Source organism: Pungitius pungitius, chromosome 3 (assembly GCF_949316345.1).
Source record: "Pungitius pungitius chromosome 3, fPunPun2.1, whole genome shotgun sequence".
Taxonomy (NCBI): Eukaryota; Metazoa; Chordata; class Actinopteri; order Perciformes; family Gasterosteidae; genus Pungitius; species Pungitius pungitius.
The window spans coordinates 16663323-16678506 of record NC_084902.1 but is presented as its reverse complement, the minus strand read 5'-3'; the positions used below and the strand labels follow the sequence as shown (position 1 = coordinate 16678506).

General features: G+C 43.0%; 1 protein-coding gene across 1 annotated transcript in view; it reads left to right on the top strand.

The window, feature by feature from the left end:
- The window catches only part of dnah2 (dynein, axonemal, heavy chain 2), a 50588-nt gene extending 35946 nt beyond the window's left edge, over positions 1-14642 (top strand). Inside the window, exons 66-88 of the mRNA XM_062561274.1 lie at positions 72-236; positions 361-483; positions 599-747; positions 938-1004; positions 5090-5240; positions 5375-5523; positions 5628-5761; positions 6047-6191; positions 6664-6863; positions 7289-7415; positions 7683-7869; positions 8250-8398; positions 8569-8752; positions 8999-9189; positions 9379-9570; positions 9844-10028; positions 10290-10524; positions 10856-11007; positions 12346-12460; positions 12575-12751; positions 13159-13233; positions 13429-13579; positions 14308-14642. Of these exons, the coding sequence (XP_062417258.1) occupies positions 72-236; positions 361-483; positions 599-747; positions 938-1004; positions 5090-5240; positions 5375-5523; positions 5628-5761; positions 6047-6191; positions 6664-6863; positions 7289-7415; positions 7683-7869; positions 8250-8398; positions 8569-8752; positions 8999-9189; positions 9379-9570; positions 9844-10028; positions 10290-10524; positions 10856-11007; positions 12346-12460; positions 12575-12751; positions 13159-13233; positions 13429-13579; positions 14308-14462 (3558 nt within the window). The 3' untranslated portion in view covers positions 14463-14642. The remainder of the gene's footprint in view (positions 1-71; positions 237-360; positions 484-598; positions 748-937; positions 1005-5089; positions 5241-5374; positions 5524-5627; positions 5762-6046; positions 6192-6663; positions 6864-7288; positions 7416-7682; positions 7870-8249; positions 8399-8568; positions 8753-8998; positions 9190-9378; positions 9571-9843; positions 10029-10289; positions 10525-10855; positions 11008-12345; positions 12461-12574; positions 12752-13158; positions 13234-13428; positions 13580-14307) is intronic.
- The last annotated feature ends 542 nt before the right edge of the window (positions 14643-15184 follow it).

Genomic DNA, 15184 nt, shown 5'->3' with positions numbered 1-15184 from the left:
AATTTTGACTTTAGGATAAATAGGATTATTTATGATAAATTCATTTAATTGGTATATTTATCTTTTGGCAGGTGGGGGAAAAGAAAGAGCAATTGGAAAAGGAGCTTGGTGAGAAGCTAATCACAAAGACAAGTTTGGGGGAGAAATCCAAGGAGATGGAGATGAAACTGGACCGAGCTGACAAACTGGTGACTGGACTGGCCGGAGAGAGAGTTCGCTGGAAGGAGAGAGTTGCTGTATGACATACACAAAAAAACACAAAACATGCGTCATGCTTGTTTTTTTGGGCCGATGTAGAAACAAACAGACCGCAGATTACAATACATTACATGAAAATATACTCCTATCTATGTGCTTAAGGATCTTGAGGAGAACATGGCATACCTAGTAGGAGACTGTTTGCTTGCAGCGGCTTTCCTTTCCTACATGGGGCCCTTCCTTTCCAACTACAGGGACGAGCTGCTTGCTATCTGGATGAAGGAGGTGAGGCAATCACACACACCTCATAAAAACGTGAATCCTCATGTGGATTTTTCCATATAGGCTTTCTTGTGCTCCTTATGTAGTTACTACTGTACCCTGTTTGCTTTTTCCACAGGTACGAGACTTAGCAATTCCATGCACGCCAGGGTTCAGTTTTGTAGCCTTTCTGTCCAGGCCTACAGTCGTGAGGGACTGGAACATTCAGGGTTTGCCCTCTGACGCATTCTCCACTGAGAATGGAGTTATCGTCACAAGCGGAAACCGGTCAGTGCATGTATACAGAATCTGGTTTTACAGATTATCTGTTGTCCAATAAGCAAAGAACATTTTTTAGTTTTAGATTAATTTTTCTATGAAATGGATTTTGTTTTGTCTACAATACAATGCGATACAAATACAATACAAATGTGTGTAAATACAAGTTGCATTGTTTTATTTCCTCCCTTCTTTCTAGATTTCCACTGATGGTGGATCCTCAAGGCCAATCTATAAAATGGATCAAGAATATGGAGATGAAGAGAGTAAGTTTTGGCTCAGCCAACATTATTCTAAAGTATTGTTTTAACTGTTGAATTGAACAAAAATGGATAAGGGAGTGGATAGGAATGTGCATAGGAAGCAGAAAAGACAGTTGTGTGCACTAAATTTTTAGGAATTCCTATATTTACAGCTGCCATTACTAATGCTGCAAACACCACAGTTCAGACACTTAAACGGTGTTTTTTAACAGACCTTGTAGCTTTATTGCCCCGGAACTTCAGAGTAGCTTGTGTAGGAGGTCTAGTTGAACTTTCAAGGCCGGACATCAACGAGAGCCGTTCCAACACATCACACACACGATAAAGGACCGGGCACATGCAAAAGCTGTAATAATGTCAATAATACTTCATCATTCAATCATTTAACACTCTATTTGCTCGTTCCAATTATTATTTCATTGATAAATGTGTAGCGACATGAGGCGTGATGTATGGCTGAGGGCAGTTTAAATATTCTAATGTTGCCAAACAACGTCACCCTGGTAATTTCACCCAGGGAATTGTTTTAAATCTTCAACCCAAATAAGAAAAAGGGGGAGGCACTCAGGTTCGTCGCAAATGAGGCAGAGATGCAATCTAGAATACAAAACGTAATTTTTATTAAATTCAATTCACTGTTAAAAAACAACCGTAAAAAAACCTCACTCTGGGACAAGCAACGGGGGAACCAATCCGGGCTGAGGGGTACGATGATGGACTGTCCAAAGAAAAGGGGACTCAAGGAGCACTACACGTGAAACAACTAAAAGCAAAGCAAACTCAAACAAGGTGCCAAAACATAACACAAGAGGGACGCCACCACCTGGGACACCAATCCACCACCACAGACTCAGCACCTGAATGGGGGGAGATGAGAGCAACAGGGTAAAAATAAAAGAATTTAAACCTAATACAGAGAGAAAATAAAGAAAACAATTTAGACAAAAACTATACTAATAAAATAGACAAACGGCTTAACCATGGCTTAACGAAATCACAAAATAACAATTTGACAGACAAAATAACAAAAGAGCCAAACAAATAATAAGCACGGCCTGTCTCTCGTACACAGTTAAATCAGGTCTTGACCCAGTTAAGAGGCCCACAGCGAAGCAGGCAAAAATGAGCATTGTGGGGAGGCCCAAGACAAAGCAAACCCAAACAAGGTGTATTTAGGCAACATAGGGAACATGAGAAGAAAAAGAGACTCACCGGTTGCCTGGTGTGGGGTTGTGTTATATGCGTAGAGAACCTGGGGCAGACAGGAATTCCAATCACGCTTCCAGGACACGGGCAACGTACGCAAGAGATCGTGAAGTGTTATATTGAAACGCTCACATTGCCCATTCCCAGAAGGGTGGTAGGGCGTGGTACAAGATTTCTTGATGCCATAAAAAGCACACAGCTGTTGAATAAGAGAGCTCTCGAAGCTCCGCCCCTGATTAGAGTGTATCCGGGTTGGAACACCAAATCTCGAGAACGAGATGTCCGTCAGACAGGCAGAGATCCGTGCCCCCACCTTAGTGTCTGAGTGAGGAAGGATAGAAAGGATAGAATTAGTTGGGTGTCGTCGGCATAGCTGTGGTAGGAGAAACCATGCGAGCGAATGACGGAGCCGAGAGAGTTGGTGTAGATAGAGAAGAGGAGGGGACCTAGGACGGAGCCTTGAGGAACTCCAGTAGTAAGAGGTCAAGGTCCCGACACAGATCCTCTCCAAGTTACCCGGTAGGTGCGGCCACCAATGTAGTATGAGCGATGGGAGAGAGCAGAACCTGTGACACCAAGTTCCTGAAGGGAGAAGATAAGGATCTGATGGTTTACTGTGTCAAATACTGCAGAAAGGTCCAGAAGGATGAGGACAGAACGGAAGCTCTAGCAGCATGGAGTGGCTCTGAGACAGCAAGAAGAGCAGTCTCTGTGGAATGGCCTGCCTTGAAGCCTGACTGGTGGGGGTCAAGGAGATATTTACAGTGGAGATAGGAGCAGAGTTGGTTAAAGATAGCACGTTCAATAGTTTTGGACAGAAAGGGAAGAAGGGATACTGGTCTGTAGTTGTTTTCTTCAGAAGGGTTGAGGGTGGGTTTCTTCAGGAGTGGGTTAACTCTTCCCTCCCTCAGAGAGTTGGGAAAACAGCCAGATAACAGAGCATTGTTAATGAGACAGGTGAGAAAAGGAAGAAGGTGAGGAGCGATAGACTGTAGAATGTGGGATGCCATGGGGTTGAGAGGGCAGGTGGTGGGACGGGCAGAGGTTACTAAGGTAAGAACTTGGTTTGGAGATAGGGGTGTGAAAGAGGGAAGCGAGGGCGATAGAGGTGAAGTCGGTGGGATACAGGTGGAAGGAGGTGGGTTAGAAAAAGAGGAGCATATGTCAGCTATTTTTTTGGTAAAGTAGCTGACAAAGTCTCCCGGAAGAAGGGTGGAGGGGGTCCGAGGAGGTTGGTGAAGGTAGAAAAGAGTTTTTTGGGGTTAGAAAATGAGGACTCAATTCTAGATTGGTAGAAAGAGCTTTTTGCAGCAGAGATAGAGGCCGAAAAAGAGGAGAGAAGAGACTGAAACGCATGCAGGTCATCAGGTTGTTTGTATTTCGCAGAGTGGCACTCAGGGCACAAACCGGTTCAGCCAACCACAGAGCCGTCTTAAGAGGACAGAGAGAGTCGAGAGAGGAGGACAGAGTTGTTAGGAGAGTCTCTGCGGCAACGTTCGGGTGCAAGAGTGAGAGAGTCTATTGAGGGGAGAGCTGATAGAACAGAGGAGGCCAGAGAGGAGGGAGAGAGTGAGTGAATGAGTCAGTTGATAGGGTGGGGTTGTTAGTTGGGGAGAGCGGGAGAGAGTAGGAAATAAAGAAGTTATCAGAGACTTGAAGTGGAGGTACAGTGAGGTTAGTTGTAGAGCATTTTCTAGTGAAGATGTAGTCAAGGTGATTGTCAGCTTTGTGAGTAGGAGGAGAGGGATTGAGTAATAGTGCAAAGGAAGAAAGTAGGAGTATGAGGTCAGATGACTTCTCTGTCCGGATGTTGAAGTCACCTAGGAGGATGAGTTGAGGTCCATTTTCAGGGAAGTTGGACAGGAGGATGTTCAGTTCTTCCAGGAAGTGACCCAAAGAGCCTGGCGGACGGTAGAGAACAAGGTTTAATTGTACCGGTTGAGTAACTGTCACAGCGTGGAATTTAAAAGACAGTGGGGCTGAGGATGAAAGAGGGTAAGGAGAAAAGATCCATTTGGGTGAAATAAGTAAACATTTGCCACCACCCCTGCCAGAGGGTCTGGGTGTGTGGCTGAAGTAGAAGGCAGAGTAGTGAGCAGCTGGGGTGGATGTGTTCTCCGGTGTGATCCATGTCTCAGTGAGGGCGAGGAAGTCAAGCGACTGCTGGATAGCAAAGCCGGAGATGAAGTCTACCTTGCGAGTAGCTGACTGGCAGTTCCAGGGGCCTCCTGTGACAAGATGTGGGAGATGTGTGGAGCGGGTGGGGTAGGTAAGAGAGGAGAGATTACGATAGAGAGCAGATCTAGTCCGAGGGCGGTAGAATCTGCGGGTAGAGATTCGTACAGGTACAGGGGTAAAACACATTGTTAAGAATGAACATGAAAAGGCGTCACACTCAGTCGCCCCTAACCCTCCACAAAAGACTCCTTTGTGTTTGTTCTGCTTGTCTTCATGCGGAGAGTCTTCGCTAACGCTCCACCTAGTCTCCAATTAAATACTCTCTTGTTAATGGAAGTCTGCTACGGCTGCGCTGACCACTCCCCCATCCTTCAGGAAACAACGGGTAGATTGCCCTCAGCCGAAACTCATACAAATGCAAAACAACGAGCACTTTGACGCGCTAATCAGTGAACATACACCACATGTTTTTTGATAAACAAAGATAGGACACACTAGCCATTAAACTTAATCTAAAATAGCAGAATCTACAGTGAGAACTGGCAGTAAAGACAGCAACTGAACCAACAGATAAAGCAATTAGCAGTCAAGTTTCACTTAAACAGCAGAAGCAACAACAAGTTTAGCAGACTAACTTCTACACACAATCAAAGTCTCATCCCAGATTATCTGTCTTCTTTGTGTCCTACTGTCCACACGTGCAGGGTTTGAAAGTGATAGACTTTCAAATGCCAGACTACCTGCGGGTGCTGGAGAACGCCATCCAGTTTGGGACTCCTGTTTTGCTGCAAAATATACTGGAGGATTTGGATCCGTCTCTCGACCCAATTCTAAACAAGTCCATGACACGGATAGGTCAGACCCAAGTTCACAAATTTAATTAATTATTAAATTGTTGACGTTTTTTCTTATATGTTTTTTATCTAAATATGACTGTGTCCCTAAATCCAATGTGTGTATAGGGGTACATTTTTTGTGTTTTTTCTCAGGCGGCCGGCTGCTGATGAAGCTGGGTGATAAGGAGGTGGAGTACAATCCAGATTTTCGTTTCTACATCACTACCAAGTTGTCTAACCCCCACTACACACCAGCGATTTCTACAAAGACCATCATAGTCAACTTCGGCGTGATTGAGCAGGTTTGTATGCTTCTCTCTATGTGGGCGCTTCCTAAGTTGTGTACATATACATTTTGAGAGTAGGAGTTGAATATTTTTGTGTATGGGATTGCGTGTATGTGCAGGGTCTGGAAGCCCAACTGCTGGGAATTGTGGTGCGTAAGGAGCGTCCAGAGCTAGAGAAACAGAAGGACTCTTTGGTGATCAGCATTGCTTCTGGCAGGAGAAGCCTGGAGGACCTGGAGGATGAGATCCTAAGGTTGCATAGCTAGTAACAGTAATAACAGTAGTTTACAATGATAATGATAAATTAATTAAGAAATTACATTCTTTGTCATACAGATAATGTTGAGCACATTGTGTGTCACTGCAATGAGGCTTACATGCCAAGTAAGCAATAAAATGTGTTCAAATCATTGTATATGTCTGTGAACCCTAACATGTTTAGCTTTTTCCAGGCGTGTCATGCTTAGTAGGCACTGTTCTGTTGTATTTATGTACATGGTTCTTTTTATACTGTGTGCTTTCGCGGCTTCTCTACCAGGCTGCTGAATGAGAAGACTGGCTCACTACTGGACGATGAGCAGCTGGTGAAAGCCCTGCAGGCATCTATAGTGACAGCCACAAAGGTTTCAGCGCAGCTTGAGAGCAGTGAACAGACTGAGATCATCATCGACTCTGCTAGAAAGGTCAGGTGCAAGCAGTAACCTCCCGCTATAAAAAGGGCCTTATATTTGCATTCTTACTAATGGTCATTGGGGCATGGAGACTCCAGTTGCAAAAATAGTCTATGAGATATGACTCTGCTTCTCACTTGATTTATTACCACAGTAATCACTGTAAACAGGCGTTTATGATCTTGATCGCTGGTTTCAAGTCTTCAATACAGCATAAGGATGACCCATTTTGAGTCAGTATTTTTTAGTATTTGTGATTGACAGATCACAATTAATGTATTGCTGGATCCTGGAGACCATGTGTGTTTATTTATGAAAGTTATTGTAACTTTTTGTTTATCTTAAACACCATTCAGTCGTATTTTGCTCCTCCCTCACATGTTTCTTCTTGTTTTTAAAATAACAAGATGGGGACACCCGTCATTTGTATGTCAGTTTCTCCATGCAGTACGTGTAAAGAACTTAAAGTGCTCTCTGTTAACAGGCTTATTGCCCATGTGCCCAGCGAGCCTCCATCCTCTTCACCATTCTGAACGACATGGGCCGCATTGACCCAATGTACCAGTTCTCATTGGATGCCTACATTGACTTGTTCATCCTTAGCATAAAAAAGAGTGAGCACAGCCACAAACTGGAGGAAAGGATTGCATACCTCAATGAGTACCACACATATGCAGTGTACAGGTGAGAATATTCTCAATTGGCATGCAGATATTGGTTAGTAAAGGAAATTACCATCCGAAAATGTTTTGTATGGAAAGAAAAATAGCTTAATGTAGAAATTAGCTGTAAAAAAACAAAGCTTTATAATCTTTGCACAAGTATACAGACACACACAAAAACACAATGTAGGTAGCTTGACTTACAGTAGTTTGGATACTGTAGACTGGTACTGTAGGGACACAAGGAGCCTAGGATTGAACCGCCAACTCTGCAATGAGTGGACCTGCTTTACCTGCTTTTATCATACTACTGTAGCAAGTAATCGTGTCCTTGATAAAGATCTTTAGGACATATTTTCTCAGTTAATTTATTGGAAGTTTCTGATATTATCAATCAGAAAAATGTGTCTTTTTTTTTTAGCTAACTCTGTATATAATCCTCTGCAGCTACACGTGTCGTGGTCTGTTCGAGTGCCATAAATTGCTCCTCAGCTTCCAGATGTGTGCCAGAATCCTGGAGGTGGCGGGAAAACTCAACATTGATGAGTACAGCTTCTTCCTCCGAGGAGGGCTTGTAAGAGATCACAATGCACAACCAGACATCTTGTTTTTGCCTTGTTTGATTTGGAATAATCAAACAGATCAAACCGTTTATTAACACTTGGAATCTTTCATGCCCCAAAATACTTTCCCCATTATTTTGAAGTTCAGCAATGTAGATGTTATGCTTCTCCTAAATGAGAGCTGACAATGTGTTTTCCCAACATTTTTATTGGACAATTTATTAAAACACTGATGGAGGGATGGTTTTCCTATTGATTCACTGATGGATGGTTTCTAGGTACTTCATGATGAGTATCAGATGAAGAACCCCTGTAGAAGTTGGCTGGTAGAGTCCAGCTGGGACAACATCACAGAGCTGGATAAGCTGCCCAAATTGAATGGCATCGCAGCCTCCTTCACAAAGCACCAGGGAAAATGGAAACTTTGGTTCACTAGTGCTGAGCCTGAGAAGACCAAACTACCAGGTCCGTATTTGTTGAGAGAATTCTTTCTTTGCCTCAAAATTCTCTCCATTAAAAATAATACAGTTTAAGCATGCTCGACTGACTTTGTTGTGTGAGGAATGCTGCTTGGTTATGCTGCTGTGCCACGGTTCTTCGTATTGCTAAATATTAGCAACAGAGAATTGATTAGTACCTTATATGATTTTTGTAGTTTAATTGTGTTTGTCTACAACATGGAAGATACATGTTTCTTCTTTGCTATTTTTGACTATGTATATCCTTTTCTTTGCTATTTTTGACTACGTATATCCTTTGCTTTTCACATTTCATGTTAGTGAAACATCTACCCTAATTACTTTCAAACTGCTCTCCCTCATCCCTAAATATTTTTTCCTTCATAGATAATTGGGACCTTAACTGCAATGAGTTTCAGAAGATGCTGATAGTGCGCTCTCTGCGCCAGGACCGTGTCTCCCTGTGCGTCATCTCCTTCATTGTTAACAACCTTGGCCAACACTTTGTGGAGCCGCCTGTTCTCGACATGAAGGCTGTGAGTGGCTGCGGTTACTCTCACTAGTATTCTTCTTGTTTGACTATTAGATGTAAAGCTTGTAAAATACATGTGGCAAATATCTCATTTGCAATGTTTGTTTTGATTTTAGCTGAAATTCTCATTTCTTTCTTTGTCCCTCTTTGCTGCTCCTTCTGTTCTCTCGCAAGGTTGTGGAAGAATCCACCTGTAAGACTCCTCTGATCTTCATTCTGTCTCCTGGGGTGGACCCCACAGGAGCCCTACTGCAGCTGGCTGAGGCCTCTGGTATGAGCAAGCACTTCCATGCTCTCTCTCTGGGCCAGGGTCAGGCCCCCATCGCCAAGTGCATGATAGAGGAGGGTGCCAAGAATGGTATACACCAATTGCTCTGTCTTTGTCCCTTCCCCATTGTGTCAGATTTATTAATTGGCTGCTGTGTTGTTTTGGTTTTCTGGTCAAATGTGTTTTTAAGAAGAAGAAGAAGTACGTAGATTGTACATTTTCTTTCACTTTTTGTCACTGCAGCATAGCCTACCCACTCAACAACTAGACATGAATTAAAAACAATCAAAACAAGTTACATCAGGCTTTCTGAAGCCCTTGGTTTCTCTGCACCAGGTCACTGGGTGTTCCTTGCCAACTGCCACCTCTCTCTCTCATGGATGCCTGAGCTGGACAAGCTGGTGGAGCAGCTACAGGTCCAAGAGCCCCAATCAAAGTTCCGACTATGGCTCAGCTCTTCGCCACATCCAGGGTTTCCTATTACCATCCTACAGGCTGGTATCAAGATGACCACCGAACCACCAAAGGTGCATGAGCTCAAACTAACTTCTACTACTACTAATATCTTCTATTTATCATACACGATATAAATGTCATATGGAAGTTCTTTAAATATTCAAAGATTTGCCTACACATACTTTACAGTATGATATACATGCAATATGTAACCACCTCCATAATTCTGTTAACCATGTTAACACCGTGTTGTTGTTTAGGGGGTGAAAGCGAACATGAAGCGTCTGTACCAGCAGGTGACGGAGCATCAATTCACTTGTTGCTCAAAACCTGCATTCTACAGGAAGATGCTCTTCTCCCTCTGCTTTTTTCATAGCATTTTGCTGGAAAGGAAGAAGTTTTTACAGCTGGGCTGGAATATTGTCTATGGATTCAACGATTCAGACTTTGAGGTTAGAGCCAACCCGTCAGGGTGTTTGTTAGACTAAAGGATAATGACAATCAATTTCAAATGTATGACACTATTTATTTATTGAATCTGATTTGCATTCCTTTGCTGCTTGTTGTACCTCCTCTCTCCACTCTTCCCATCTATCCTTGCTCTATGAAGGCATACAGTGTAACATTGCCGTAGCATTAAAACAATGATTTCCTTTATTTTTTGGTCTGTATTTTTATTTTCAAAGTCAGTCTGTTGAAATCATCATCTCAATGCTCTCCCCCAGGTGAGTGAGAATCTGCTCAGTCTCTACCTGGATACATACGAGGAGATTCCCTGGGATGCCTTGAAGTACCTAATTGCTGGGGTCAACTATGGAGGTCATGTAACGGACGAGTGGGACAGACGTCTTCTAACCACATACATCAATGACTACTTCTGTGATGCTGCTGTCAGCCAGACCTTCTTCAAGTATGACCCTTTAACACAGACACACACATCTTTTTTACACACATACCTTCATGTATATTTAAAGAATAGGCTTCTTAGCACTCCCTATGTTGAGGCGGAATGTCATTTTTAGATATTGGCGATACACAAACTCTCTGTTTCTTTGTCATCTATATTGGGAGATGAACATAATCTCTCCAAGGGGAATTGTGCACCAATGTTGCTTAAAACCACCATGAGTCCCAGACTTTACGTTCTGTAAACTCTCTTCTTATCTTTCAGGTTATCTTCTTTACCATCCTATTACATCCCCCGGGACGGCCCCCAGTCTTCCTACACAGAATATATTAGCATGCTGCCGCCTGCAGAGCACCCTGGAGTGTTTGGCCAGCATCCTAATGCAGACATTGCCAGACAGATCGCCGAGACCAGGAGGCTGTTTGACACCCTGCTCTCCCTGCAGCCCCAGGTCACCAGTCCTACTGCTGCGGGGGCCAGGCCTAGTAGAGAAGATAAGGTGAGGAAGAAGCGTGGTGGGAGATGAAGAGATTACTAATTTAGTTGAAATACACAACTCAATAAATGGGCATCAGATGCAACCAACAATTGAATGATCTTTTGAAAGATGAGACCACTCAATAGAACACTAAACTCAAACAGTTTCAATAGAACTTCTACACTGGAGCATGAGGGATGTCGGCGTATGTGTGTAATGTCGAAAGCATTATCAAGAGCTACAGTCTGAACTTTTATAAGTTCATGCGGCACAATAATCCAACTCTGCAGTTTCTTTGCTATTACATTTTTATATCATCTGCTTTTGTACTGTGTTTGCTACGTGCCTGCAGGTATTAGAGCTGTTGGCTAACATCCGTGCCAAGATCCCTCCACTGATTGACTACGAGGGCACCAGGTCCATTCTCCAGGACAACCTCTCACCTATCAATGTGGTCCTGCTGCAAGAGATTCAGAGATACAATTTTCTGCTGGACACCATCATGTACGTGTGTGTGTGTGTGTGTGTGTGTGTTTTGGGTTTATTGTTACAATCTCTTCAGGCCATGTGTTGTAGGATACTAACTGGGTAAATCGGGATAGGAAGATCCTGCCAACATAGCAGTGGCAGCAGACTAAATTGCAGTGGTTGTTAACCCGTTGGTGCCTTAATTCCAAAAACATTAACCGTAATATAATTCTCAATTTGTGTGAGTATTCAATTCATTTTCAATTAATTTTATTTTGTATAGTCCAAAATCGCAAATTACAAATTTGCCTCAGAGGGCTTTACAGTCTGTACACATGCAACATCCTCTGTCCCGAAACCCTCACATCGGCACAGGAAAAACTCCCCAAAATATGAAAAAACCCTTCAATGGGGGAAAAAGGGAAGAAACCTTAGGGAGAAGGTCAGAGGAGGGATCCCTCTCCCGGGATGGACAGACTGCAATGGATGTCATGTGTACAGAATCAACAATGTAAAAGATGTACAATACATTCAAATCCTCTAACAGAAATGATACAAGTAATTGCAAGTAGCAGAACAAGTGTACGGCAGGACCACCACAGGGACAACCACCATCAGATAGAACCACCATCCACAGAGGCTTCTGTGGGGAGGGAGAGCAGAAAGATGTTGGTTTATGATGACAGTAATATGAACCATATTTAAAGTAATGATGATGGCAGCAGCAGGTGTCAGCAGAGCCATGCCAGGAGTCAGAACCGGGGTCCGCACGAAACTGTGATCCACGGAGACCTGCTAGGCGAGAAAGCACAAAGAACTCCTGGAAAGAAGCTGAATTAGTGATGTACATTAATAAAACATGGGTGATTGTGGAAGGAGAGAGTGAGAGTGAGAGAGGGGCTCGGTGTGTCCTAAGAAGTCCCCCGGCAGTCTAAGCCTAGAGCAGCTTAACTAAGGGCTGGTCCAGGCTAACCTGAGCCAGCCCTAACTATAAGCAATATCAAAGAGGAACGTATCTTCAAAGTATCAGTCCTAAATGTGGACAACCTAAAGTGAGATCCAGTTATAGTGACGTGTGAAGGCATTTTCTTGCCCTCGTAGTCAATCAAATCAATTTCTATTATCAATCTCTGCAGAATTAGTTTGACCAGCAGTGTTTATTGCCATATTGGCTTTGTTAATTAAACCAATTGCACAAATGCAATGTAAACAAACCAGCTGCTCCAGAAAGAGGGACTAGGAACTAAAATGAAAATCAGTAGCAATCACCTGTCCTGTTTATTTGCACCTTTATCTCTGAATGCAGTAATCTCAATTGATTCAGCCTAGCCAGCAACGACCAGTACTCACCTTCAGTATGTGTTTGTGTGTTAGTTCCACCCAGGCGGAGCTGGAGAAAGGGATCAAAGGGTTGGTGGTGATGTCATCCAGCTTGGAGGAGACTTTCAACTACATCCATGATGCCCGTGTTCCACCGCTGTGGGATAAGGTACCAGACCCAAAACCCACTTTTTTCACCATTCTTCACAACCTGCGTTATGAATGGCTGCTGGAAGCATGTAATTACCATCCATTTGTATCCCTCACTCTATCCGTCCACTAGGCGTACCCTTCACTAAAGCCCCTGGCCGCGTGGACCAAGGATCTCAGTCTGCGGGTCAATGAGTTTGCACGCTGGGCAGAGACAGGCCAGCCCCCCACACTGTTCTGGCTCTCCAGCTTCACCTTTCCCAACGGGTTCCTCACGGCTGTGCTGCAATCCTGTGCTCGGCAGCACAACGTGAGAAGCCGCGCAGCCACATCCACACAGGCAGAAACACGGTGTCACTACATTAGGGAATACGTCTTTTGTATTGTCATGTTAGTCTTTGATGGCCATACAATATAAAAGCAGTTCAGGATTTTACAACTGAAGATTAGACAAAAAACAAATATAAAGATCAAAACTGACACTACAAAATGTTTGGATACCGAAAGCTCAAATGTATGTTTTTAAATATTTTATTAATTGTTGCCCCGTTACATTTTGCAAGCAAACATAATACATTTTAAAACGCAGATAGAAGCCCAGTGCTGTTTTGGCAAACCCATTCTGCTGATCACTCTTCTCATGCTGTGTTGAGTTGTAGACTATTCTCAACCTCTTGTCCATCCAACCGTTAACATCGTGTCAAACTGTTCTTCCAGATATCAGTGGACACGCTGTCTTGGGAGTTTGTGGTGTCCACTGTAGATGACAAGTTACTGACTTACCCACCCAAGGTGACTCCTTCTCCACACATTATTATTTCCCAAAAAGATTTGAATGAATTAAACATCAGACCACTTTTTCTGTAAACCATTATCTTTCCCTCCTCGTGTGCACTGTCCATAACATTTTTATTTATACTCCACCCTTGACTCTGCCAAATGTATTTGTATTGCAATCGCGCCCCCCCCCCCCCCCCCCCCCAACAGGATGGTGTATATGTTCGAGGTCTGTTCCTGGAGGGGGCTGGTTGGGACCAGATGAACTCCTGTTTGGTGGAAGCTGAACCCATGAAGATGGTCTGTCCCATCCCCACCATCCACTTTAAACCTTTGGAAAACCCCAAGAAGGCAGCCAAGAGTGAGTTGTTCTCCTTTCCACCCCACCCTCACTCTCTTAGGTTCATTAGGTTCATTTTTTTCTCCATCTTTCTTCACACATGCAAAAAGTGAAACTCATATATTACATAGATTCATAACACACAGGGTGATTATTTGAAGTGTTTATTTTTTCTTAGAATTTGGATGATTATGTGTTTATTTATGGTATCACTGTGCTTGATTGGCCAGCAAACTCACCTGACCTAAAACCTATAGGGAATCTATGGGGTATTGTCAAGAGTAAGATGAGAGACACCAGACCTAACCATGAAGACAAGCTGAATGTCTCTCAAAGCAAGCTGGGCTAATGGCTAATGGCCTCCATGCTACGCCGCATTGATGCAGTAGCTGCAAAAGGATCCCCGACTAAGTACTGAGTGCATAGTGTATACAGTACATGGACATTATTTTCAGTAAGACAAATCATCATTTTAATTAGACAATGTAATATTCAAATTTTCTGAGGTACTGAATTTAGGGTTCATAGCCATAATCATCCAAATAAACAAAAAAGAAAACACTTTTTTATCACCCTGTGTTTAATGAATCTACATAATTTATGAGTTTCGCTTTTTCTATTGAATTACTGAAATAAATTAAGTTTTCGATTGATGTTCTTTATTTATTGAAATGCACCTGTATAGTTTGTCAAGTCATGCCCTGTGGTTTTCCTGTCTCATATCGGACTATTCGTGTGTGTATGTGTAGGTATGTACCTGTGTCCGTGTTACTACTACCCGGTACGTTCGGGGGGGGCGGACCGGCCATCCTTTGTGATCGGTATAGAACTCAAATCCGGATCTGTGACCCCAGACCACTGGATCAAGAGAGGGACTGCTCTCCTCATGAGTGTGGACAACTGAAGGCTTTAACTCTCACATACACACACACACTCCCTTTGCTATTGGTCTTATTCATTGTTTAAGCTGTTTCTGCTCTTTTAAATGTTATTCTTATTTGTGAAATAAACAGTCAATTTAATTTGAATTCAAACACTGGTTCTTCCTAAATGTCTTGCATTAGCAATAAATGGACTGTTATTCTTTGACCATCCATCAGTCTGACCCCTCTTTTACTCTTAAACATGGACTCCACTTACACAGGAAATAGTCACATACTTGCTTTGTGCTTCGTGCTTCGTTTTAATTGTGAAATCTAGATTAGGCAACTAGTCATGGTCTGGTCATGAATGCGTCTGTTGTGCTCATTGCATTCATTATCAATCTGGTGGTGACTTCCCAATGTACTTATGAAGCCAATGATATACCATGTCCTGGCTTTACAAACATATTGACCAGACGGTCCAAGACATTCTAACCAGTAACAACCCTTATGAACAAAGGTCTGCTAGTAGTTTTATCTAACTTCTTTTTTGATTAGATGAGTTGTTGGTTTAGCACTCTCACATTCACAGACACCTGCAATCAATACAGCCATCTTAAGTGAAGTAAGGGATAGTTGTGTGCTCGCTCAAGCTGAAAAAGGGGACAGAGGGAGGCAGTGAGTTTTAAGTGTCATCAGTGGAATATTTATCAAATAATTTTCTTGTTTTAATCTCAAATTTATGGTTATTGTACCACACGGT